The 25347-nt window shown below is 42.5% G+C and overlaps 1 protein-coding gene and 1 long non-coding RNA gene across 2 annotated transcripts; one reads left to right on the top strand and one right to left on the bottom strand.

The window, feature by feature from the left end:
* Positions 1–154: 154 nt before the first annotated feature.
* CRKL (CRK like proto-oncogene, adaptor protein) lies at positions 155–19065 on the top strand. Its single transcript, XM_069795122.1, has 3 exons — positions 155–1023; positions 4542–5004; positions 14230–19065. Exons 1-3 carry the CDS (start codon positions 710–712, stop codon positions 14362–14364), a joined length of 912 nt encoding a protein of 303 aa, XP_069651223.1. The 5' UTR covers positions 155–709; the 3' UTR covers positions 14365–19065.
* LOC138687485 (uncharacterized) lies at positions 17944–25347 on the bottom strand. Its single transcript, XR_011326673.1, has 4 exons — positions 23761–25347; positions 22600–22765; positions 22053–22177; positions 17944–18419 (listed from the first exon to the last, which is right to left on the bottom strand). It is a non-coding gene; the product is annotated as an uncharacterized lncRNA (long non-coding RNA).

Raw genomic sequence — 25347 nt, 5'->3', positions numbered from 1 at the left:
CAGCGCGGCCGCCCGCTCCCTCAGGCGGGAACGGCCGCGGCCGCCCCTCCCCCCACGGCGCGCGGCAGCCCCACGTCGCTCCCCGCCCCCCTAGCGGCGCGAGCCGTCAGCGGCGCCTGCGCGGGGCGGTGTCTCCGGAGAACTCCGACCGCCCGGCGCCGCCGCCATTTTGGTGCTCGGCTCTGGGAGGGGAGGGAACCCATAGGAGAAAGCGGGAGCCCGGCGCTTCTGCCTCCCCCGCCCCACCTCCCCGTCTGGCTCCGGCGCTGAGGCACCGTAGCAGGCTACCCTCGCCACCTTCCCGGGCCGCCTGTCCTTGTCAGCCGCCGCCGCTGCTCTTCGCCACTCGCCCAGCCGGGCCCGCCGCAGGCCTGAGAGAGAGAGGCGGGAAGGATGCCCTGCACACCCCGCCGCTGAGGGAGACTCGGGGGCCCTGACCGCCGCGTCTGGCCAGCCCCACCCCAGCCGCTCCTCGGTCCTTCGCCTCCAGAGGCACGGAGCTTCCCTCTCCCTTATCCCCCTTTCCCTGGGCTTCCTATCTTCTGGGCTGGGCACTAGCCGCTTCCTCCTAGCCCCCAGCCCGCTCCGCTTCCCAGGCCTCCTTGCCCAGGCCTTCCCTTCGCCGGGTCTTCTCCTTCGCCTGGGCCTTCGGGCTCTTCACCTTCCTTCCCCCCCCCCTCCCCTCCCTTCCCCTTCCCCGCCCGGAGCCATGTCCTCCGCCGCTCGTTTCGATTCGTCGGACCGCTCCAGCTGGTACGTGGGCCCGGTGTCTCGGGCGGAGGCGCAGACGCGGTTGCAAGGGCAGCGGCATGGCATGTTCCTGGTGCGAGACTCGTCCACCTGCCCGGGGGACTACGTGCTCTCGGTGTCCGAGAACTCCCGGGTTTCCCACTACATCATTAATTCCTTGCCCAACCGCCGCTTTAAGATCGGGGACCAGGAGTTTGAGCACCTGCCCGCCCTGCTGGAGTTCTACAAGATCCACTACCTGGATACCACCACCCTCATCGAGCCTGCGCCCAGGTGAGTGCCACCCTCCGCCCCACCCACTGCTGTCTTTGCTCGAGGTGGCGCAAGGACGGGGGCTGTCTTACTCCAGCCTAGCAGCTGCAGGATCTTAGCATTAGATGTAGGGCCACGCTGTGTGTACTAAGGAAATATTTGTTTATGGCCCACGTTGGAGGCTGTTTCTAACAGCGGTCCTTCTTAGCACTCTGGGTCTCAGTGACCATTACGGGTTGCTCTTGCAGTCAAATCATCCATATAATGCACGGGGTCTGTCCTTACAGTGTGTGTAGGCATATATGAAGGTATTGTGTACATCTGTACCACTGGCTATAATTGCTTTCCAAGAGGGTGTGGTCGTGCTTTGTGTCAACCTTTTCTTCTGTATTGTCCTTCTGTTCCTAGGATGGTTGAGAAGCTGGTTCACAAGTCTTCTCAGTGATTGAGGTACAGCCTCTGAGCTTGAGTTGCTCTCTGCCCCTGCATCCACACTGATTATAATAGAACAGGCCTTTATGTGATTAGACTGCTTCACCCTGTTAAGTCAGCTTTAATACATTCTAGGGCAGCATTTCCAAAACTTGTAGAGTGGCATTTCCACCCCCAACAAAATGTAAAACATTTATTTCTCACAGTTTGGTTGTGGCACTGTTCATCTATATCTGCATAGTCTATGCACTATACTGAGAAATGCTATTCTAGGAGGATGGGAAAATGTGACTTGGCTATGAGCTCATTCTTTGTCCTGTTCCCAACATGGGATATACCTGCAACTTGAATCAGTAAACTGCTTATCAAGAACCCTAGAACATATATTTTTAATAAAGCTTTTCCCAGTATCAGATTTCAAAGCTTTTGGGCTTCCTGGATAAAATGAAGTGAAATAAAAGCTAGAAAAGTAGTGACACATTAAGAAAAGAAATTCAAATTGGTTTGCTTCTAAATTCTGCAGTTTAAAATCTTACTATGTTTTGCAGTTCTTAGGCGGCAAGGATAACTTTGAGGTTTAGAGTCACAATTTAACCTTGGCATAGGCCAGTTCTTAACGACAATCAGTAACTTGTCAAAGGTTGACATTAGCTTGTCAAGCTGAAAAACTCAAGTAGTCAAAAAAAGTCTTTCCGTAAAGCTGTCAGGTGATGGGAGGGATGTGACAGAAAGCACTAGCTTCAAGAACTCTTAAAGTTGCTGAGAAGTCTTCTTGGTAGTGATTGTGCTGTGGCTAGAGAGATGGGTAGGTGAAAAAAAAAAAATCACTTTTCATTGCAGGAACGCTTGAATGGAGCTGCCCAGTGTTATGTGCGTGTTTAAACTTGTGGACAGTTGGGAGGAAAAAAAGTCTATACTGAAGCAATCTTTATGCTTATCTCGGTTCTCCTTAACTTGGATACCATTGTGCCTTTCTGGATGTAAAAACATGTTCTTAATCATTTATGGCAATGACTGACTTGGCTTTCTAAAACACTTGAAAACTTAGCTGATTCCACTTTCTTACTTCGTATTTGTTAGGAGTCTTGCATGAAACGTTTTATGAACATTTTAGTACCACCTTATTTTCAAGGTCTTGATTGCATATTGTTCTTGCAGCATACAGAGACTCATGGGACCTAGCCTACTGTGAACTGACAAGCTTTTTTATAAAGCTACAAATGGGTTCGACTAGATGGTTTTCCTTAGCATGATTTTTGTTCTGAACACTTAGAAAAATCAGTGACATGGTTGATGGTTTGAAATTCTGTTTGAAGGAGACTGACTGCTGCAAGAGGGAGGATGAGAGGTAGCATTTCTGGTTTTTTATTTATTTATTTTAGTTAATGGACTAGATTTAGAATAGGGGCAGACAGGTATGTTCTTCAGAACTGTTATTGCTAATTCTTATTTCTCTAGCATTTTCAGGGGAACATCGCACTCCAGTGCTTGTGCTTTTGAAGGCTGTTGATTGTTTTCATTTCATACAGTACAGTATGAAGAGGTAGTTTTTGTGGTAGGATTAAGTAGTTTGTTGTATATAGCCATACAACACTTTTAGCTCTCGGAGATGACATTTTAAACTTGTAAAACAGTTGAAAACTGACTGTTTTAAGCTTTCTATTTGTTTTGTGTCAATAGTGAGCTCTGACCATCACTGCAGATGTTCCTGAGCTTTTGCTTATGCAGAGTTACTGCTCTCTGAAGGCTTCCCTCTCTTCCCTGGCTTTGGCTGCAGCTGGGTGTCTTAAAGAAGCACGTATCTTTCTGTTTAGGGCTTCTGGTGTATCTTGCAAAAATCAGGGATTTGAGATCCATCTTATTTTGCAAGTAGCAAAAGAGAATTGAAGTAGGCTAATGACACGGATTTTTGCTATCGTAGCTTAGATAATAAGTATCTGCTCTGGTATATATACATTAAGGTTTCTGACAGCTGCTTTGAATAAAATGTATAAAATTTATGATGAAAATGGATTGCACTGAAAATAGTCTCATTTGATGAACAATCATACATTACCACAGTCAAGTGACTGTATTGGACTGATGATGGCGTCATAAACAATGATGTGAATAAATTAGGAGTAATATTATGGTTAATAAGGCAAAGGAATATTTCTAGACGCTTAGCTTTTTCACTTCTTACTCCATTCTTACCACTGGACACAAGTATTTCATATTGTCTTGTATGAAGATGTCACTTTCAGGTTATTAGGTATTTAAATATGCAGTAAAGATAAGTACTTTGAAACTAATAATTTTTCTGCTATAACAACCCTTTGAGAGTTGAAGTTATAAAAGTAATATTAGGGAGCTTAATTCCATACTACTTTCCAGAAAAGAGGGGGAAAGTGTTGTCTTCTAAAAACACAGGATCTGCCTATATCTTTTCTTAAAGAAAGGAGTTTTCATTATAAATGTGACTGGCAGTCCCCACAATTCTGCATGTGAGTAGTAGGATTTGGTTAGAAAGATGCTGTACTACCAATCAGAAGGACACCATTGGACTTCTAGCTTAAGTGTTTATTATACCCTCCTCTTACTTTTATTTCCCTTTTCTGCTATGCTCCCTCAAGTCTAGCATTTAGAGTTACTGAATTCTTTAGAAGTGGATGCTGAAGTTAAAAATGTAGATGTGATGAACTGAAGAGGATTATGTAGCTCTTCAAGAGCCCCTCCACCCTAAGTCACCCGAATAATTTTCTTTTTTTTTAATGTATCATGACTCTCATAACTTAAGCTATAGAATTAATTTTATTCTATCCTAAGATCCTCACAACAGTCCAAAGCAGGTGGATGAAGATTTTGCATTATTTCTCCCAATTTTCTGCAGCCATGTTAGATTTTTATTGGGTTTCTGGGGAGGCTAATTTGGCTATATAAGTAATTACTTGAAAGCATGAGTTACTCATGAAATGCCTCACAGTGCTACCAAGCGAATACTTTTGTTACAAACCTGAATAAATAATTCTCCTCTAGTTGGTGTTCCTACTGTGAAACTGGTACTTAGCTTTGTTACTGGAAATACAAAACAATAACTATCGCTTATACCAAATCTTTTTTAAACTTAGGTATCCAAGTCCACCAATGGGATCTGGATCTGCCCCTGCTCTGTCCACTGCAGAAGAAAATGTGGAGTATGTTCGGACTCTCTATGACTTTCCTGGCAATGATGCTGAGGATCTTCCATTTAAAAAGGGCGAGATACTGGTAATTGTAGAGAAGCCAGAAGAACAGTGGTGGAGTGCCAGAAACAAGGATGGTCGGATTGGGATGATTCCTGTTCCTTATGTAGAAAAGTTAGTCAGATCTTCTCATGGGAAGCATGGAAACAGGAATTCCAACAGTTACGGTATTCCAGAACCTGCCCATGCTTATGCTCAGCCTCAAACCGCAAGTCCCCTTCCCTCAGTATCCAGTACACCTGGAGCAGTGATCAATCCTCTGCCATCAACACAGAATGGACCAGTCTATGCCAAAGCTATCCAAAAGAGGGTACCCTGTGCTTATGACAAGACTGCGCTGGCATTAGAGGTAAGTTTTTCCTCTCAGTCTTACCATTTTCAACTGTTTTGTAAAATAAGAAACTAAAAGTTGTTAGTGGCAAAGTTGGTGTGGATGACTTCATATGGAGTCTGCTTATCTATGTCAAGGGACCAAGAGGAAGTTAGGTTACATTCTGAAGAAAGATCTACACAAATTGCTTCATCTATACCACTTCCTTTGAGAAAAGTGACCAGGTTACTTCGGGGCCTGTATTTACGCTCTCTTCTTGCCTGTTCAACAACAGTGCAAATATGTTACAAGGGTAGTGGAATGTATCCTGCTGTGGAAGTAAGTGCTAGTGAGAGGATGACTTTGCTTCTCCACCTAATCTTGGGGAAGGAAACAGATGTTTCATTAATCATTGCAGCATTCCAGGTTGAGAACTGGCAGTAGCATCCTTCAGAGAAAGGTGAAGATTGCTGATAAACATAGTTTTCTGATCCTCAACTGTAGTACGAGATGCACTCAAGTATTTGGTGCTGAGAGCTGAAATCCGGGCAGAAATATATCAGAAGTGCTCTAGTCCCTTTTACTTTGGTTTTCAAAAGTGGAATTTGAGAAACCTTAGGGTGTAAATTGGGGGTGAAGGGGTTAGATGAAAGGCTGTAGTATAGCCTCTAAATTTGCACTGAACCTTTAGTAAGTTCCTGTGCTTGCCAAAACATTTTTTTATTTTATTTTTATTAGGGATGTCTTTAAGACTTTAGAGCTTTATTCTTTAAGTGGTAAAGAATTCATGTTACAATTCTAGTTTAACTGGTGTAAATGATGGATTGGAAGAAGTTTTTAAAGATATATCCAGTACACTGAGACTGTTACTTTTACATTTAGATTATACTGAAGGCTAGTTAACCCATAGTTCAAAAATGTCTCACCTGGAAAAAGTGCCAGTCTCAAAGATGAAATTTGAGCATGCTACAGTATTTCAAGGAGCAAATGCAAGGAAGCAAGCAAAGGAAGCAACAGCATTTAACTAGTAGAAGAACAGTGGTTTTAAAAATACTTTTGAACTTTTCCTGTTGCTTTTGCTCAGTTACTTTGCAAGTTAAAGCTGTTGCCTATAGCTGTTACTTTTGACTAAAGTTTGAGAGGTGACATCCAGTTATTCATAATAGTTGCCCTAAGTGTTTTGCCTCCTGTGTGTGTAAAACCTCTACAGGTCATTACTCTTATGGGGTTAAAAGTTAAATATGTATCACTGGATTTTCCTTGAGTCTTATGAAATCTAGCAGCTTGTTATTTGTGAGCAGTGTGTGAAAATTATCATAGAGCAAAGTGTAAATTCACTGCCAACTGCACTCTACAGAAGATTGCTGCCAAAACTACTCATGCTTCTGAAAACAAAGCAAGGCAAGGGATTGATTTTTGTTACCTTATCAGTGTGTCATGGAATTACTTCAGGGAACTTGCTTTGCTTCAGGGTAGCGGAACCACTTGGAAGGGTGGCCCTCACTAACAGATTCTTCTGACTTGGTCTTTAGTGATCTAGTTAATCCTGTCATTTTAGCGACTCCTCTAGTATACCAGTAGGATTAATTCTCTGACCAACATGTAGGTTTGAATTTTGAACCTTCAAATTGCTGAAGTTTTGTGTGAGAGATTCTTCTCTTCCACTGAATTTTAATCCCTTATTGCCTCATGTCTTTGTGTCTCCCACCACTGGCACATTTGTCTTCCTATGTAATCTGTTTTCTTTGCAAGTGTACCTTAGCCACACTGTGGCTTCTCAAGAGGCTTCAGAAGCAGAATTCTGGGAACTGATCTACATTTTCATTAAAATCAGTGATTAGAGCTTCTCCATATCTATCCACACATAGGGAACTTTAGCAACCTCATTATAGCAGTATTTTTTTTGTCACATTACTACTCTTAAAGAAGAAACTCCAACTTCTTTTCGTGATCTTCCTTTAGATTGCCTAACACCTGCTGGGCCCTGATGACGTATTTAATCCCAACCTTGTCAGGGCTCTACATGTCACTAAATAATCTGGACCATTTGAACCTTCTATTTTGTAAGAGCACTGAAAGTAGCTAGTGGTAGAGAAAGAACAAGTTATGGGAATGTTTTGGGGAAGAAAGTTAATGGTGTTCTTCCAGAATAATAGTATTTGACAGTACTCCACCTTAGTGTAGGTGTACTCTAAATCGCAGTTCAGCTTGTACAGGTAGAACACCTTGTTAGTATAATTATACAGTGCCTGATTGTGTAATCTCATTTAAACTGATAAAACAATATGAGAGCAAAATATCTGTTTGCTGGCTCTTGCTTTGTGTGGTCAGCACACAGACAGTACTTAAAAGGAAGAGAATACCATCTGGAGTAAATAAAGCTATTGCGTAGTAATCTGCTCGACTTCCTTTTAAGTGGAGGGATGTCATTCTCCTGGGTTCAGCTTGAAAATGGGACAAGCTCTCTGCTGGCAAGTTCAGTTTTTTCTATTGCACACTATTGTTGACATAAGCTGTCAGAAGTTTTCTTTAAGAAAAGGTAAAGATTCATAGCCTGTTACAGAGAAGTTCGTTTTGTAAGGAAGGTATAAATTTTTTTTTTAAATTTCTCACATGAAAATGTAACTTGTAAAACAAGTGAATATTCTACTGAAAATCTGAAAAGAGATCTGTTTGGTTGGATGATGATGGAGTGTTTAACTTTTAAATAGTATTTAAAATATGACAGTTTAAGGGCAACTATAGTGTTGTTCCTGTGAGGGTACTAGTTAATATGGCATTTATCATAATTTGGACTTCGCTGGGCTAAAATTATTTAGCATTCATATTGGTATTACTGCAGTGAATAACGTCTAAATGTTGACTTGGTCCTACTGCATTATATGCTCTACTTTTATTCTGAAAAATAAAAAATTAAATAGTAATCTGTTTACATGCAAAAATAAAAGTTTTAAGTATAGCTACTATCTCAAAGCATATAGTTGGTATACATACAACTTTGGGCATCTCCCTGCACCAGTGAACAATTAGTAAAGCCTACAATAAATTATATGTATTTCTAAGATTTAAGTGTACTGTTGTCAGTTGAGTTATTTACCTTGGCAGTTCAGATTTAATGTTTTTAATGAAATGATTGAAGTCTGCAGTTTCTCACTACAACTAACTAACTTTACAACTAACGTGTGTGGTATTTTCATGGATACTGTATTTAAAAAAAAAAAAAAAAAAAACAACCAACCAAACCACCAAAAAAAACCCCAAACCCACAAACAAAACAACCAATGACCCAGATCCGTTTCTTTACTTGTGTCCTTTTAGCCAAGAAGCAATTTCCTTCCTTTCTGGTGCTGTAGAGGAAGGAATATGAAGGACAGGGATACAGTGTCCTGTACTTATTGGGACTAGAACTCTACATTACTGGGTTATGTACTGCTGTTCTTCAATCCTGCTTTTCTTTGGGCAAACTAGGAGGGCAATCCTGTGTCCAAAGGTTATACAGGATAGCACTTTAAGAAGGTGATGAATTCTGTAAGAGCAGAGATTCTTTGGCACTGTTACTATGATACAAAGCAGTGAAGCCTACCTTAAAGTTTCTTGGCATTTAATAACCTGTAGTTCTACAGCCAGCCTGTTAACAATAATACGCTAATGAAGCCTTGTTTTAAACTGGCATGCTCTAACTAGCACGTGACATGTGTGCAATGCCCAGTAGGCTAAGACCTGGTACGTTTTATCTCAGAGTTTATCTCTTGGTAGTTGGGTACTTCTTGCTTCTATCCAAAGTAGTTGATTGATCACTAACTTCTACACAGCAAAGTTCTTTATGTACAGCATAGTCAGCAGATGAACTAATGGTGGCTAATTCCCTTAAAAATTAGTGAATTGTTTGAGGGGTGCTTCATGACCTGAACAACAAATTTCAAATTTACTTGTAAAATGGAATGAAATGGCATAAGGAACCAGAAAATGGGAGACCAGCAGCAGCCACTAGACTTATGTCTGCCATGTGTTTAAAAAATAGTTCTTAAATATATTGTAAACACTGTAATAAGTGTCATAGACCGATTTGAAGGCAGTAGTAGTTCTAGAGTTCATCTCCATACTTAACATGACAGTGTTATGGAATCTGAAGGGTTTTTTTTTTTAAACAAGAGCTTCACTATATTTTTATAGCAAAGTTTTTGTACTAATTTATATACTAATTATGGCTTTTTCTAGAGCTGTGCCAGCATTATAGTATTAAGCAGTTTATCTGTTCATGATATAGCAAGCATTAACCTGTCACTGAAATGTTTTGGTGAAATAAATATCCATTCACCATAATTATATAACTGACTTACAGTATTTCTCTTGAGCTTGTTACAATTAGGTTACAGTTAACTTTTTTCCTCTTCAAAGGGAAGTTGAGACAAGTAGGCCAAAATGTGCTAGTAGTAGAACTTTCATAATTAGGAAATTAGGCTACTTCTTTCACTAGACAACAAGCATTGTGCTTTTCTTAAGCCAAGGAAACTTAGTATTGCTGTGTTAAGCATTATAACGCATCTAACCCACAAGGTCTAGATTTTAAGCAAAATATTGAGCCTATACTCATGTAGTGTAAAGTGTTGATTGGAGAGCTTTAGTTCTGATAACTATTGAACTGAAAGTGACACTGACAGCAGGATTCCTGTGCTGACATGCACCAACTTTTCAGTATGCTACCTTTGAAAATACAACTGAACAGTTACTTTGGAGATTTTGTGTGCAGTCTTAATCTTTGTAACTTCCTTTTCTGGTCAAAGTTATTGATGGTTCCCATCATGCTAGTGCTGAGTGCCTCACAATTTAATATACATTCACCTTCAGAACTGTTTGCAGAGTTTGTTTTCAGATGAAACTGAAAGTGACATGGATAACCTAGACAAGATCCTGTGCTACAGTGAGATTCAGCATGGCTTGAGAATGATGGTCTATGGGAGTTTTGAGCTGTCCAAGTTCTGTACAATAATGACAGCTGGCTTAATCAGATAGAGACAGGGTACCATCATTTAATGAAAAGCAGCACTTTCTCTGTGGTGCTGCAACCCCAACTGTGGCAATTGTCCTAGCTATACTTGAAATGCAAACGTCTATTGTTTTACTCTGTTCCTAAATAAGGCTAGATTAATTGCATCTAGGACTCAACATTTCTATGCTGCCCTTTGACCTGCTTTCATGCCTCAAGAATGGTTGAAGATCTTTCCTCTGAACTACCCAATTCTCTGGTTTGGGCATCAACTATTATTATTCTGGCACACAACATCAGAAGTGAAGGATAATTAAACTGTGCTTTTAGCCTCTTGGTTCCTTGAATCTTCCAATATGTAAAGCGCCAGCTACTTCAGTGTCACTTTGTCCTGTTTGCAGTGTGGCTGAACTCTGCCTCTTTTGTGTAGCTCAGGTTTTTACCTTTTGGGGACAGTGGGATATCAGGTAATTTCTTGGTGTTGAGCCTTGTTTATTCTTCTCCAGAACAGGCAGTTGGTCTGAACAATTGTTTTGGTACTAATGCTAGTGTTAGCAAAGAAGGTGAGTTGTGACGCTAATTAGGATAATGACTGAGAATCAACACCCTGTAAACTCGAGAGCAGTGTTTTCTATAGCTATTGACCCAGTGGGCTAAAATGATGATTTAGTGTTCTAATGCATTTTTATCTCCTCAAACTTATATTACAGAACTCTATCAGCCATAGAACTATTAACATACTATTGTTGGAATATCTGTAAAATATGGTGAATTGGTTGACTGTGTGACTAAAATGGCATGCAGGAAACCTTTTGCAGTACATGAATCAGCTTCAAATGGAAGACAGGTATGGAAGAGTCTAGAGAGAATGAAGTAACCTTTCTGACTGGCATGTTCCACAGCTTGTGTTTCCCCAGGGCTTTGAATTCATGCTGTAACAGGGACATAATGAAAGGATGCTATCTAAAATACATTTTGATTTTTATCATTTGGGTGGAACCAAATGGCTGCATTTCAGAAGTATTACTCATTTCAGCAGTTGATACTTCCATCCAGCCATGCTGGCATGCTTTACAAGTGAATTAACTTATCTGAGAGATGCTGAGACTAAGGAAGCATTATCCTAATTTATAGATAAGGGCCATGAGCTCTCCAGAGTCATACAGGAAGTTTGTGGCAGAGATGAGAATAGAACCAGGTCTCCTGACTGTCCTGTGCCTAATCATAAGACAATCCTTCTGACTGGCTTAAAACGTTCTCTGAAAAAAATAGTGTGTTAAATAATTTTAGTGGGAGATCACACCTCAGCTGAAATTACAGATATATAATAATTACATTATTGTTATAGATGCTTTAAAAAGCATTTACCAAATAGAGGGACTATGTGACCAGATTCTTCTAGACATTGTCAAAACGGAGGTCTTTAACATAAGATCCATTAATTATTCTATCATGACATCAAGGTTCCTTCTCCAAAAATCTTGCTTCAACATGCTGTTTCATTTAATCTTCTCAGGAGAACGGCTTTTTTTTTTTTTTTTTATAAGATAGCACAAGAGGATATTCAGAAGCTTTCATTAAAAAAAAAACACTCTCAAAAATAATATAAAGTTATTGCAAATCAATTTACTATTCCAGTGGTTCTTGGCATATGATAGTATTTTTTGAGTAGCTTTTGTCAGCCAGCAATCCTTAATGGCAGATTCAGATTTGTGGCAACTTTGCCCACCCAGCACTCTAAAGAACATTTTACATTGTTAATCTACATGGCAGTTTGTTGCAATGCAATAGACTTACATTGTAAATATTTTTTTTTCACTCAGCCCAAGCAAGACTTCCAAACCTATTCATGTTGTAGAAATCAGAGTCAGATTGAAGGATATCTTTTTCTGGAGTTTCAAAATGGATTGATCTCTGTGGCACGTGAGCAGAATTAAATTGTCAGACCCTCAGAAAATGCAAGTCCATGTTTTTGATCCATTGTACTACAAATGTTTTTTTGTCTTCCATAAATAAGATTAAAGTGTTTGAGTGATTGGGTTTACAGTGTGGTGCAAATGCAGTTTCTTATTAGGTTTCAATTGTGATGTTGGCTGCATCTTCTTGAATTTGGGTCTAAAACTTGGACTTGTTTTCAAGGGTTATTTAAATTTAGCAATGTAACAGTGATTATTTATAGACATTATCAGCCTTTTCCTAAAGAGACATGTGTTTGGTTCCTGTTTAGGTCATCTTGTTACTATTTAAAGCTTTCTCTAGCCTTTCTATTCAGTGAAAATCTGACAAATTGGGCTTTTTAGCAAATACACAATTAAAGCATGCTGCAGTAGTCCATGAAGGGATGAATACCAATTAAATTAATGCTACATGTATGTGCTAACTATCATGGGCAGTGTATAACTACTTAATAGTATATGCTGGCTTCACGTTTGAGTTCAGGAACAGCAGAAGTAAAGATGTCCATTTAAGAAAGTAATATGGTCTTGGTTATATCCCAAGAACTTACAGGAGTCCAGAGAGTTTTCTCCTCTCTTAAAAGCGCAAGATTACAATTGTTCCAAGTGTGACAGTCTCGAATTTGGGGGCGGGAGGGCAGCCGGGACATGGGCAACCCTACAAGTAGTGGAGAAAAAGTTGGGGGGCTGGGGAGGAGCAATACATTCTGCTTAAATGCCCAATTTCATTCTAATATGCAACATAAAGCTTAAATCTCTAAAAAGAGTTTTAAAGTTTGAGAAATTTTATTTTAAGACATGTAACACTGAGTGACTGCCAAGGAGTTTATTATAGTATCTTAAACTTCACTTAAGGGTTCTTGCTTCTGGGTGATATTCAAAAAATGTCTATTGGAGTAATGGTAACTGGTTTAAACAGGCTTCAGATCATCTAGTGACCTGCACACTATTTTGTAAACTCAGAGTTTCTTTCTTTAACAGAAAATATACAGGTCTTACCTGAAAAGTTTTGATCTAAGGCCCTTGGCCAAGGTCCTTAAACTATCTGCATCAGTTCTAAATTTTAATACTATTTAAATAATGTAGACAAATTGTTATACATACTGCATCAGGACTAAAATCTAGTTTTTCCTTAAATAAGATCAAAGCTAGTTACCTTTGAATTTCACAGAAGTAGCTTGGTAAGCTGAGACTCAGCTACACAGAGCTTGGACCTAGTTTAGGGAAGAAACTTATGAACTCTTTGCCATTGATCATAGGCTGTTTCTACTTTTTGTGATGTTAGTTATCAGCTGCTAATGTCACTTTTCTAATATTTACTATAGTCACCACATAGAGTAAATGAAGTAAACAGGAAGGGAGGTGTAAAGTTAGAGAGCTGCTGCAACAAACCACATATGCAGCTATTCTGAAGCATTTAAGGGAGAAATGACTATTTAGCTAGTCTTAAATGCTACTTGTCACATTGGATATTTTGCTTTGTAAATTATCCTAATCCAAATCAAATACAGGCACTGAACAATGATAAAAGTATAACTTATCACCATTTGGGCTGTTTCTTGCTTGATCAGAGTTTAGCTCTTCTCATCTTTCAGCACCAAATAGGAAGAGGAACAGTTATGGTAGGAAAGGCCTGACATGTCATCATTCCTGTTTCAAATTCTTGCCAGGAAGTAGAGGTGAAAACAACAAATAAAGCTAGAATCTGTATATCTAATGCTTAAATTAAAAAAAAAATTTAAAAAAATTGCATTTGCCTGCTTCAGAAGTGTACCATTATTTTAAAAATTACAGAAGCTTCTTAGACTGTGATAATCAGAACTAGAACTTAAAGTAATGGTTTCTTTGCCATAGGAATCTCTCTTTGAAAAAAACCTAAATTTCCTTTGAAAATAAGTCAGCTGATGCTAAAACCAGTATGAGTACTGTGCTTTTTTTGAATGGATGTTGCATCTCATTACTGATGGTAGCTGTAGTGATGTTAATTTATATCTGAACTAAATAATACTGTTGCATGAAGTTGTAAGCTTTCCTATAGGAAAAGGTGTAGTTCAGCAATTTGTCTGAATATGTAAATATACATTAAGTTAAGAGTCTGAAAAAGAGTGCTGACAACATTATTGTGTTTAGCAGCAAAATGTTGGTATTTTAGTTAAGGAAAAATAATTTTTCTTTTCAGTTGAACCTTACGCCAAGAAGAGCGTGGGGTTTTTTTCCCTATGATGGGCTTGTATTTGTTCCTCTTCATTTGATTTGTATTTGTATCAGAGGTGAGATTCCCATGTGTGATAACTTTTTTCCTTTTTTTTTTTAATTATGCAGGTTGGAGATATTGTGAAGGTTACAAGGATGAATATAAACGGTCAGTGGGAAGGAGAAGTCAATGGTCGAAAAGGGCTCTTCCCATTCACGCATGTCAAAATATTTGACCCTCAAAACCCAGATGAGAATGAATGATTCCCTCTGCCTGATTTACACTGCTGCTTCATTTTCCTGGCTATCATTAGCATTGTTTGAGGTGGGATGATGACTTAATGGCACATTGCTAGCATCGCGCATTTTCCAGCTTGCTGCAGTTTGACAATTCTTTTAATGTACATTTGGAATACATACAACTGAAGTCACTGCCTGACCTTCATACCATAGTTACATCATCCAGAATTTAGTTTCACTTTTAAAACTATTGGGCCTTAAGCTGGAGAAGACTGCACCAGTATATAGCAGAGAAGTATGGGAAGAAAATCTTTCTTGTTGAGACTTCCATGGACTTTTTTCTGGCTTGCTCAGTAGGAAGAGCCCTAATCTTAGATCAAACATGCAACTTGTGCATTACTGTCCAACAAAAAGCAACAACAAAAATGCAATTTTAGGACTGAAGACGACTTAGTTTTAAGAGAACCTGTCCTAAGGTAGTACATTTAAAATGATGGTCTCTTTAAAGAACAATAATTGAAGCTTATGTATTCTAAGCAGTTGTATTAGAAGCTGCTCTTTTCTGTTAACTCTTAAGCTTGTTGTTGACCTTCCTGAAACAGTGTGTGTTAAATGCAAATAACCATTGATTGAGCTGCATTGAAGCTGAGGCATTTATTTATAAGGAAACTTAGGAGGGGTTGATACTTGTAACCTGTTTTTGACATACTTAATGCATTTTTGTTGATTTTTGCAAGCACTAACTGTAGAAAAGTGAGCTTTAAAGGGAAACACTTTGGCCTGGTCTACATACAGCCCTTCTGCAGTGTTGGAAGTGTAGCTTTACTAGTATAGAAGTGCTTGTCACTAAGCTGTTACTTGCTAGACAGATTGATCATTGCCATGGTGTGAAGAGGGAGAAAAGAAGTGGGACAGAAGAACTTGGTAAATACTGATAAAATCCTCTTATTTAAACATACACTTTTTATACCCATTTCTCTGCAGGCTCCCTTATCTCTCTAGAGTTTCCTAGCTATGCCAGCCCCAGCTTGTTGACAGCTCCTTTTTGAACACAGTACCTTTTTTTCTAGGGTGTCTCCATGTTGCTGTGCTTCTTTTCCAGAGCTGCTTTCATCTTCTTTTTTCCTCTTTTTCCTTGCTTGCATCCCAAGTCCCCTGCATGCTGCCATCTTTTTTTAACCTTCCAAATGAGTTGGCTCTGGTTTATATATGCCCCAGATCCTTCCCCTTCCCAGCATCCTCTAGAAAATGGTTAATTGGAGTCAGCTGCTTGGGTTCCCCCATGTGATAAATTAATGCTCAGGCTGGAGGAGGCCACAATGGTGTCTATTATCAGTATAGCTGCTTTCCCTTTTTCTGTACATAAGCTATACTGCTGTAATTGTACTTACAGTAGGGAACTATATAGCTGCAGCTAAAGAAGTACAATTCACGCCATGCAGGTTAAGTCCTTAGCCTGTGTACAGGATATGAAAGCTTAGGTACAGTGATCCTGTGCCACCGCCTTTAAATGTGTTTTGTAGGTGAACTGGAATGCTCTTTTAAGAATAATGGAACACTGAATTATCACAATATATGTCTGCAAAGACTACCAACTACAAAACCTCCCTTTTCAGACAGCCTGTTTAAAGAAAAATGTCTGTTGTGGAAGCTGACAGAACAGCAGCCCCCATTTTTCAACTTTTGAAGGCTGTCAGTTGTAGGAAAATGAAAAACACCTGCAGAATCTCACCAGTTCTTATAAATGTCAAATTATATAAAAGTTGTTGTCTTAAGTTCCAGCATGTTTTCTTGTTGATTTGTGTTGCTTGATCCTAATAAAAGCACGTTGTCCTTAGCTCATGTGAAAGTGCCATGAGATCCTTAACTGGAAGGCACTGAAGAAATGCAAAAATGGCATTTGCAACAAGATATTCAAAATGCCAGGTTTTTTTTAAAGAAGTCTCTCCATTCATCTATTAGCTATTTTCTGTAGTATTGGTCAAGTGGCTGACAGTCTAGAAGTTCTTGTAGAGCATTTTACTACCAAATTAACTGTGAAGTAGAGTAGCATTGACTGAAATGTTTGGTGCTGTAAGAGTAATTCTTGACAATAGGCATTGACATTTTGTCTTGCAAAGAAAAGCTATGCAGCTCTCTTAACTAAAGAAGGTCATGCTTTTTCTGTGCCCCAAATATATCTGTAAGTTTACTACATAGATTGTACTACTGAAAGTGATCTTTTGAATACAGAAACTGCACTAAACTCAGTCTGCTGCAGAGAAATCTTATTTCAGACCTGACCTAGTTACAGGCAGCTCTTCAGAAGACTGATTGTAGAATTCTTCCTTTGCGTGGTAAATAAATACTGTGAGATTTGAGATTTCGACCACAGCTTTTAACCTGGATTTTTTTCACCGAAATAAATGTCTTGACTCATCCCCTCGTTGAATAAGGAATACACTTTGAACACAAGCATTGTTTTAGGTTTAATTATGTTCTGATACTGCAAAAAAGCAAAATGTTTTACCTTCAAAACTATGCAAAATTTGTATGTAGTGGCATCTGATGCAAAGACAAGAATTCTTAAATTTCTGTGAACCTGGTTTTAGGCCACGGATGAACAGTGTTTCTCTGAGTAGCAGTGGTGTGGTTCAGGTATGTTAAATGTGGTTTAAATGTAGCATACTGACCAGCCTAAGCTGATTGTAACCTTGCTTCAAAACGTGTCTTTGCTATTTTACTATAAGACGAGTATTTTCATATAAAGACTGCATTTGATCAGTTTGTGTTTCTCTTTGAAGGACTCTGGATTCTCAATCGCTTGTTGCTTGCTTACATGTGTGCTGTCTGTTGCTCTATGAAGCCTCTTAAATTTGAGTGATAAACTATCAGCGTAAATGTTCCTTGGGCGTGTAGGGTATACTTAATATGAAGCATGAGAGCCTACAAGTGATGGCTTCAGTCTATGCACCATTAAAGTTGTTCTTGCTTTTGAACTAGGAGCTGGTTTAATTACCTGGTGCCACAATAGTTAACTATCATGAAAGGCTTACTGTTTGACTTCCTCCTGTTGTGTACATGTGTATATAGACATCGAAGCCTCTGACCAGTCTGAAAGTTTAAATGAAAACTGTTTTAATCAGTGTCCATCACTGGATAAGCGCTAATTTAATTCATGATTGTTTACAAATTGAGAAAGAATAAACAAAAGGGAATATCCTGTTTGGGTTGGGGCTCTGAAGAGCCTGAGCATTATTTTTGTAAAGGGAAAAACAGCATTCTTTGTGCCATTTCACGTGCCTGTAAAGTAATTTTTTATATTGTATTAACATCCTGGGAATGAGTGGGCTGCCTTTGTTTTCTAGTCAAGTTTTCAAGCATTTTCCTCAATACCTGCATTTGAAAGTGAGACCTGCCTAAAAGACTGCCTTTTGGGACCAGTGAAAGCATTCTTGTATAGTTGTCATTTTCTGTTTACTTGTGTTAAATGAAAAGTGTGTTTTGAGACAAGGATACAATTATTGCAGTGGGAAAGGTGGCCTTGTATTTGAGACAGTCTTCACTGTGTAAACTTTAAAACACAATATGTAATTTAAAGACCATGATCTTCAGGCAATAATATTAAGTGTAAGCTTTTAAAGTTTATTTTGGGGATCATAGCTTGTTTTATTTTTTGTGCTATAAGATTAACAGTATTAAATGAATTATATTCTTAGAATATATGGAGTGTCTTTTCTTAAGATTAGTGCCTTTTTAATTTCTTACTCCACTTATTTCATAGAACTGGTCCCAACATCAAGCCACTGTTTTTTTTTTTCCCAGTGCCCTGTTTGTACAGTCTAAATAAAACTTGCCTCAACTTGCAGTATTATTTGTTGTCTTTAGTCTTAAAACCTTGACAATATAAGCAGAGTATTCAAGTCCTTACTCTGTCATTATGATGCCCTGTTTTGTGGGTGAATGAGTGCCAGTGGAAGTTTTCCGGAATCAAAGGAAGAACGAAGCAGGAGAAAATGCTGTTGCCAAGCTGAATGATACTCTCCTATTCCATCCTTGTGCCTCTTCTCAGACTATACTGCTGTGCTCTGGAGGTTCACCTGGAAAAGATGCATCTCTGGTTATACAGATTATCACCGTCTCCTCCATCCTCACAGCCGATGCTTCAGTGTGCTTCCTGTCACTGTACTTAACGCTGCTCTTTTGCTGAGGCGTTTAAAGGTCTCTGTAGAAACCATGACCAGCTTTTACTGTGATACCCTTGACTGTGCTTGTAAGAATGACTCGTTTATGCATATGGTTTGAGTTTAGCTTCTGATTGTTCGAGTGAATAAGGCATAACCTGTGCAGGTACTGGAGAGTGGAATAGCTGGCATTCTAGCTGCTCTGGGAAGGTGTCAGCATGTGTCACAAATACCTGCTTTTGCAAGTCAAAACCAGAAGGTCGTCTTTTGTCTTTTTACAGTCAATCCAGATCAACAATAGCACTAACTAGAACTTGAGGTTTTTTTAATGTTTGGATTATTCAGTAAAATCATTAACAATGTGTTGAAACTTGAGATGGTCTTACGTGGGAGAAAAACTTACTTAAGAAGAATGTCAGACACTCAGCTGCTGCAAAGGAGAAGTCTAAAAAGCTTGCATTGTTTCCCTGGATGCTCTGTAGGTATGTTCAGCACCTAGTGTTTGTCTTCTCTGGAGTACAGATTTCCATGCGATGTTAATAAACATTCATAGCCAACTCTGCATAGTGTCTTATCATCCAATATTCACATTTGGCAAGTTAACATTTACAGAGAAAAACAGCAGTATTTCAGATATGCAAGTAAGAACAGGTAAGGTGCATGCAGTAGGCTTGATAATCCCGTGTCGAACTACTTTGTTTGCCTTTAGCTTTCTTGCAAAAGCTGGAAGTGCCAGCCCATTGCTGCAGCTGCTTCTTGTGACATCTTCAGTAGCTCTTGCTTTACTATTTATGTAGCAAAACCAAGTATCCTCTGCTATGCCAGCCGTCTGCTTCCTACAACCTGAATTACAACCACAGGTGCCACGGCAGCAGCACTATTCCTGTCTGTGGTGAGATGCGTACGATGCAAATGAACGTAGGTGCTGCACTCCCTAATGCAAGGGCGAGCCACGAGCAGCAACTGCATTTTGTTCTGGTAATATCCAGGCTTCTCTGACACTAAGCAGCATCTACACACACTGTTATTAGGTAGTGGGAGATGAAGTGATTTCATAGCTGGGGGCTTGGGGAAGTTTAAAATACTTGTGTTCTGTACAGAACAACTTTATTTGTGTCTCAAAACACATCAGGTGTCACCAAGTATAAATCTGCACCACTTCCTATTGATGCGAGGCCACAACACTCTACCTTCCCTTAATTCATTACGTGTTCAGAAATAACTCCTTTCTACCCCTTGACGTAGGAGCTGCGTTGCTTTACTGTGGCACATTTCAGTTATCAGAAGGAACAAATTCCATAGTCCAAGTGGGCTGCAAGGGACTGTGATTTGTCTCTGCATTTTAAAATGTAGGCTGCTTCCTGCCTGCCCTCACACAAATCCCCAGCACCTGAAACTGATTCTATTCCTCCCTCTGCCCAGCTTCCTTCCCCCAGCACTGACCTCCCAGATAATTTTCCAGCTGGGGACCACTGCTCTTAATGCTCAACTTCTCCACAGGCTGACACAGCTCTCCCCTTGCACAGTCAGGACTCAGGTTTTGTGCTGGGAGTGCCCAGCAAGCACAGCAGCTACCTAAAGCTCCAGCAACAGCCAAGTTTGACTTTTTGCTGAGTAAAGGTAACAAGAAAAAAGCAGTAACTCAAGCTGAGTTTATTTCTGGCTTACCTGCATAAGGTAATTTAAATTTGAACTAGTTTAGTTAGGTCAGTCCAACAACAGGCAGCGTAAGCCTTAATTTTTAGGTGCAAGCTAGCTGGGATGAGCTGGGTTTACCAGTTTGTCACCCTTGTTTAATTAAAAGGTTTTATTTCTAAACTGGTGCAATAACAAACACCCCTTTAGATTCTACCAGTAGGAAATATGCCTAAATGCACTCAAATGAAACACTGCCACAGCAAAAGAACGTGCTTCCTTGTAATTTTTTTACGTGATTTACAATAGCGTGGACTGTGCACTTAGGAAGGCTCTTCAGGTTTGTATTCCCCAGCCCGGACGGCTCACCTTGGAGCAGCTGTGGCGGTTTCTGTCCCTTACACTGTCCCCTCTGCCTTTTTTTAGAGGGCAGATCAGCTGCTCCCATAGCAGCTGTTGAACCACAAGTCACAGCTCAGCATGGTAAGGTAAAGCAGTTCCAATTTCAGGTTACCTTAATACCCCGAGCTGCAAACCGTGGCAGTCGCTGCAAACAGCTGAGCCCTCCTGCAGCAGGACCGCGCGTCCAAGAGGGACAGGCAGGCAGCGGGGAAAGAAACCATCACAGCTGTCACAGAGCGAGCCTCCTGCTCCGAAACCTGAGCCCTAAGAGATTGCCTACAGCCAAATTATCGTAACTTGTTAACACAGACTGCCGTGTGCCCACCTTGAGCCAGGTTATCAACGCACCACTCCAGCTGGACCACCCTGGGAACCACTTGGACCCATCTCCGCTTTGCGGGGGATCCTTGCTCCAGCCCGGCACGACCCTCAGGAGCTAAAAGCTTGAGCTACTGCCCTTGCTCAGTGCGGGGATGGCCGCTCACCGGGGGAACCCAGCAGCCCCTCGTGTGCCAGCCACGGCCTCGCGTGGAAGATGCCATCCACGCTGCTGCTGAGGCTTGCAGGGGGAGCGAGAGACGGCAGGGAATTAACAGCGCGCTCTCCTCAGATAACCTTCCCAGCACCTGCTCGCTTCATTCCAGGCGCTTTGTAACCAGAATCCTCCCTGCACAAGTTATTAGTCTAACCCGCCGCTGGCGCACCAGACAATCGGGATCGGAGCTAAATCTGGGGTATCCGCAGGGAACCGGCTCCTGCTTTGTACGTCCTGGCTGGTCCAACAAGGGCAGCTGAAAGTCAGCACCGAAAAATCTTGCACTTGTAATCTTGCATTTGGTCTAGAAATTAAGCACTAAAGCACAAGAGAAAGCGTGGATCCCAGGGACCGCCAACACCCCTCCACTGTACTGTGTTTCGCAACCTGCGCTATCTAATGAGTGCTCTCCAGACCCTGGGGCAAGAAGAGCTCTCGCTCGCATGTCAGAGGGCTGGGGGGGGCAGAAAGGCAGCGCTGGACGTGCTGCTTTGCCTTCCCCCGCCTGCCCCTGCACCTAAGATTCAACTGATTCGGGGGGGAGCGGTAAGTCAGAGGAGAGGATGCTATTTTGAAAAGACAGAAGGGACTGACATAAGTGAACAACAGGAGCTGGTTTGAAACTCTTGGCACTCAGCTCCTGTTCAGCCCACCACCGCTCGGCAGCCAAGCCGGGCAATGAGACCCCCGGGGATGCTCCTGACAAACCCGCCAGGTCTTAGAGCATGCTGTCGCTATCCTTAACTTGTCATTAAAAACATAAAAATCAAACTTGCCCATTTTTCATTACTGTGAAGTAATGGCCCCATGTATTTCTTGACTCTAACCCCATGGGTTTTTTAATGTATTGATCTGGATTATGAGGTAGTTCAGGGGACTCTCACTGGGACTTCTACATGCTGAATCCATTTCTGTAATCTTGGACTGTCTCTTTTTTGCCCTCATCTTGTGACCAGTGATATCATTAATCCACTGACCTTGCAGAGAAACAGGTTTTCTCTTTCCAGGTATCACAGCTGGTGATCTGGCTCCAAGTCCGCAGGGATGACCGATACGCACACAGCACCGGACTGGCGTCCTGCTGAGCATCCAGCCTAATGCGCTGCGTGGCCACAAAGGAAACGTAATTCATCAGACTTGGTCTCCTTAATGTAACAAAGAGCCACATCCCTCAAAGATCGAATACCTCCTGCTGCTCCCAACTACCTGGAATAGCTATGGCTAATCAGCACTTTGGAGAACTAGATCTAAAATTAACAGATAATTTCCCTCCAAGAAATAACACCTTGGCCTGGACACAGCACACATTGTGGGGAGTCTGAAACGGAAAGGCTAAAATTGGCTCTGGTCTGGGGTTCTGCTGAATGGGCTAACGTAGGTCTGACCAACACAAGCGGGATATCAGCAGTATTGGAAACCTCTGGCTGAAATCATCCCAGTTGCAGGATGTACCCCAGTAGCAACGTAAAGGTTACTTCCAGTACTCAGTAGCAACTCCTGCCTCTGTGAGGTAGGGTGACCCACCTTCACCATCACTAGTGACCATCTGATCAAGGCAGAGGTAGGTGATGGGATGGGAACAGCTCTCCAACCGCTGGGATAAAGTGCTGGGTTTCTAGCCAGGGTTTGTGCTGTACAGCAATGGTAGCCTACAGACCTCCACAGCAGCGTTTGTGGTATCAATGCTGGCCTAAATTTGAATAGACAAAAATAAAGACACATTAGAGAGCAGCATAGGAACAGAAAACGTGCACAGTCCTTAACAGGGCAGTAAAGACGTAGGACTTTCATCAGTCGAGCACGCAGGGCTCATGCCTCCCTCACTGCAGTGCCCTGATTTCAGCCGCACATTGCAGTCCCGCAGCCCAGTGGCAGCACAACACTGAAACAGCTATGGAAAATGGAGGGGAGTGGAGGGAGGAGACAATGGACCTGCAGAAGGACAGGCTGATTTAACACCCCTCCCTGCTGCCAAACGCTCCGTGGGCTCTGTAGTCATCACCCAAAATAGAGCCATAGTCTGTGCCTCCTCCAAGAGACAGTCCCTGCTGGAAACATGTCAGGGCATTGCTGGGGCAGTGATTTACAGCGCAGGGAGCCACCTTGGGAGCTGCTGACACCGCACCCCACTGTACCTGGCTCCTTTCCCTTTACCCCACCAGTCAAGCTGCCTGTTGATGCTTGCTATAAGCCTGGGAACCTGACACAGGGCTTGACCCAGCAAAGGAATGCAGGCAGGGTTTGGGCAGAAAGGAGGAAAGGTCCTGCGTTAACCTTGGGATGCAAGCCAGAAAGCCACCACAGATGGCTGTCATCTAATGCCCGAGACACCTTGACACAAGGGGACCCCTCCAGTCCAGCCCCAGCCTGGCAGAGACCGAGTGGCTCCGAGGCAGCCCCTGCAGCAGCCGGCCTCGCCGCCCCGGGAGCCCTCTTGCGCTTCCCAAAGCAAAGACGCGTCCTCCTTCGCTTGTTTGGCTGCCAGGGTCCCTCCCGAAAAAACGTGAGCTGCTTCAGCCCCAACTTGCCCTAGACTCAGCCTCCGTCAGCACCCAAACAAGACCAGTCACGCGAAACCCTGGCTCCAGACGCGCCGTGACAGCGCGGGACCTTCGCCCCTCGTGCCCTTTCATCACAAAGCAGCAACGCGGCTGGTTTCTTGGGTTTTCCCATACTCTCCATCACCTTGCGATGCCCTCCCTGCAGCTTCCAGGCCTCAAAACCTTTGCAGCAAACCCACCGCAGGCTGCCCACGGCTCTGTCCCAGCTGTCCCCTCGCAGGTCACACGCAGTCACTGGGTGGCACTGTGCCCCTGCCTGTGCAGCCACCCAGCTCCATCCTCCTCCTCCTCTTTGGGTACCCTGGAGGAACCCCCAGCCAGGGCAAGAGAGGAAGGCTCTCCTCGACAAATCGCACCCACGCATGGCAGCCAGCCCCGCTCAGCCACGGTGGAAGGGGACAGATGCCCGGGGACTCTGGGATCCCGCAGGGAAATGACCCCCCAGCACCCAAACACAGGCTCCCGCTGCCTCCCTGCCAGGCTCCCTTTCCCCGCTACGGTTACATTTTCATTACCATGGCAAAAGGAGATCAACTGCATCTTTACAATATCCCCCTCCATAAAACTAATAGGCCAGGCAATTGGGACGGCCCTGTGAAGTACTTTATAGTCTGGACTCGAGGAGTTCGCGCCGCAGCTCACAGGCTGTCCCAACCCCAAATCTCAGGAATCGCAGCGTTATTTCTCCCCACCGTCCCCCCTTTTGGGCTGGGAGCAGCGTGAGAATGAGCGTGGTGCCTGGATGCCTGCCTGCCTTCGCTTGTCTCCCGCCACCCGGAGTCCCACTCGGCTCCAGTGGCACAAGGCTGCTAGGAGCATCTGTAGGGATCAGGGTTTCCTTCTTTCCAGGGCACCGTGACACAGCTCTGCCCCGATTCTGGGAGCTTTTACACCATCAGGGCAAGTCAAGGGCCAAGATGCTGGACCCAGCTCTGGGCCAGGGCAGAGGCCAGGGAGGTTTCTTCATAAACACTTTGCCGTTTGCTTCATTTGCAGTTGAAAGCGGGAGGCCAGGCTCACCCTGGGGAGGACCAGACAGTCCTTCTTGACATGAGGATGGCAAAACCCACTCAGCTCTGTAAAAGTCCCCTTCCCTCCACACCGACACCCCGTGTTTGTCTGGGAAGCTGGAGGTGACACGTTTGGTGTAACCCAGAGCCCCGTTTTGGAGGGTACCTGGCGGGGTTTGAGGGACTGGTTTCGCTTTGCACACTGCTGGGACCCGACAGATCTCAGTGGCGTGCTCCAAACGTACATCAGCCTGAAACCTACGCCAGGGAGCCCGGTCCTGGCTCCAGCAGTGGCTGGATGGATGACCCTGGGGAAAGCAGTAACCAAACAGAGCAGCTGCTGCCTACCTTCCCTCTTCCTGATGCGTAAGAGCAGCCCAAGAGAAGTCTCCTTTAATCGCTCCCCCTAAATTAGACCTCCCAGGGGAAATCAGCACAAATGCAACATCAGTGGCACTGAGGGAATGGACCCTGAACAACTCGGAAAGGGCTTGATTAGTCTGTTGAAATCCTTCTCTCTTTAGTTGCCACCTATAGCTCCAAGCTGTGACAAAGAGTTGGGAAAAAAAGATATTTCTGCTGAAAATCAATGCTCTTTAGAGGTAAGAGTTAAAGATCCTCCAAGGAGTATACTGTTGGGAAATAAAGTGGAGGAGACTATTGCTCTACCATTAGGGTAGAAGACAAATGGAAGATGGGAA

The sequence above is a fragment of the Haliaeetus albicilla genome, chromosome 10, assembly GCF_947461875.1.
Source record: "Haliaeetus albicilla chromosome 10, bHalAlb1.1, whole genome shotgun sequence".
Classification (NCBI taxonomy): domain Eukaryota; kingdom Metazoa; phylum Chordata; class Aves; order Accipitriformes; family Accipitridae; genus Haliaeetus; species Haliaeetus albicilla.
Note: the sequence above shows the minus strand (reverse complement) of the source record. Positions and strands in the feature narration are given on the sequence as shown.

Excerpts from the sequence above, each read along its gene's own strand:
- CRKL (XM_069795122.1), top strand. The coding sequence starts at position 710 with ATGTCCTCCGCCGCTCGTTTCGATTCGTCGGACCGCTCCAGCTGGTAC. Across the intron at positions 1,024-4,541 it reads CTCATCGAGCCTGCGCCCAG|GTATCCAAGTCCACCAATGG; the intron begins GTGAGTGCCACC and ends TTTTAAACTTAG. Across the intron at positions 5,005-14,229 it reads AGACTGCGCTGGCATTAGAG|GTTGGAGATATTGTGAAGGT; the intron begins GTAAGTTTTTCC and ends TTAATTATGCAG.